General features: G+C 36.9%; 1 protein-coding gene across 1 annotated transcript in view; it reads right to left on the bottom strand.

Annotated features, from left to right (window-relative positions):
- Nucleotides 1–661: 661 nt before the first annotated feature.
- The window catches only part of LOC104470965 (rho guanine nucleotide exchange factor 7), a gene marked incomplete at both ends in the record, with an annotated part of 38,767 nt that continues 38,170 nt past the window's right edge, over nt 662–1,258 (bottom strand). Inside the window, one exon of the mRNA XM_010086105.1 lies at nt 662–716. Coding sequence (XP_010084407.1) covers nt 662–716 — 55 coding nt within the window. The remainder of the gene's footprint in view (nt 717–1,258) is intronic.

Below are 1,258 nucleotides of genomic sequence, written 5' to 3'. Positions count from 1 at the left end.
TAAATACTTAATTTTGGATACTTAAAACAAGCTTAGAACATCAGCTGCAACTTCCATACTAGCAACTCAGCTGAGATCTTGCACAATTCCCCCATGTGACGAAGTGGCACCCCAAGCTAACCTGAATCCCTTGTTAAAAAGGCCACATGACAGATACTGAAAAGGACTGTCATCTCTGGAACTGAGAGGTTTTAAGAACTGATTCATAAGAGGTGCTTGGGTTACTGAAAGACCATTAATAAAGGCCTAAACAGATCCAGACATTTATACTACTAAAATTATACATTCTAGAGCAAATAATATTTCACAGTCTTTATAAGCTTATTTTGCTGGTGATACAGCAGAACTGAATTTGCTTAATGCTTTCATCATTTCACAAGTTGTAACGTCCAAAAATAAAAGCAACATAGCTTAGTAAGCCACCTCAGAGAGGGGATACTTAATGCTATTCTCAAAGGTTGGTGCTCTAAGGACCGATGACAACCACAGAAGAGGCTGCTTTTTGTCACAGTGATACGTTTTACTTTTAAAAGTTAATCTAGACCAAATATTCAAGTTCATTCCTGTCAAACTGAACCAACTTACAAGCCGTATTTATTTTTATAATAAGCCTTCCATCCTTCCATTCTCCATGTTGCTAAAAATGTAGCAAGTTACCAACCTGTCTTAGCTCCTGTACTTCATCCTTTAATGCGTATACAGTGTCAACAAGGCTTCTAAAATGAAAAAAGATGATCTGTTACAATGGTTTTCAAAAAGACACATCTAAATTGCGTCTATTAGACAGAACTGCTAAATGAAATGCATTTAAAAAATGCCAAACCCACAGCTAACAGCCGATTTCAAACTTGTGTTAAAAAAAAGTCTCTCTTATACTGATTTATATTCAGTAAGGCAAGGACCTGTTACCAGCTTCTGTGACAGGATACACCTCTCAAGCTTTCTGTAACAGAACTGTATTTCATTTCCAACATACACCTTACCAAAAAAATAGAATGACAGCACACACTAACTAGAAAGACGACACCAATTTAATATTGAAATCCTACAGCATTTGGAAAAATTATTTGTGCGTGAAACATCCCACTTCTTGGCATGGAATAAATAAATTGCACAGCATATATGAAGAAACCAGGCTACAAGCATTTAAATGAAGGCCAACTGCACTTAAAGGACTAGCAGCATACTCCAAACAGCTCTGTTCCCTACTACAAATATACTGTACACACACTACTATACTGGGGGATGGGAGGAGGAA

The sequence above is a fragment of the Pterocles gutturalis genome, unplaced genomic scaffold (genome assembly GCF_000699245.1).
Source record: "Pterocles gutturalis isolate BGI_N339 unplaced genomic scaffold, ASM69924v1 scaffold51281, whole genome shotgun sequence".
NCBI classification, from domain to species: Eukaryota; Metazoa; Chordata; class Aves; order Pterocliformes; family Pteroclidae; genus Pterocles; species Pterocles gutturalis.
This window is presented reverse-complemented; position numbering and strand designations above follow the sequence as displayed.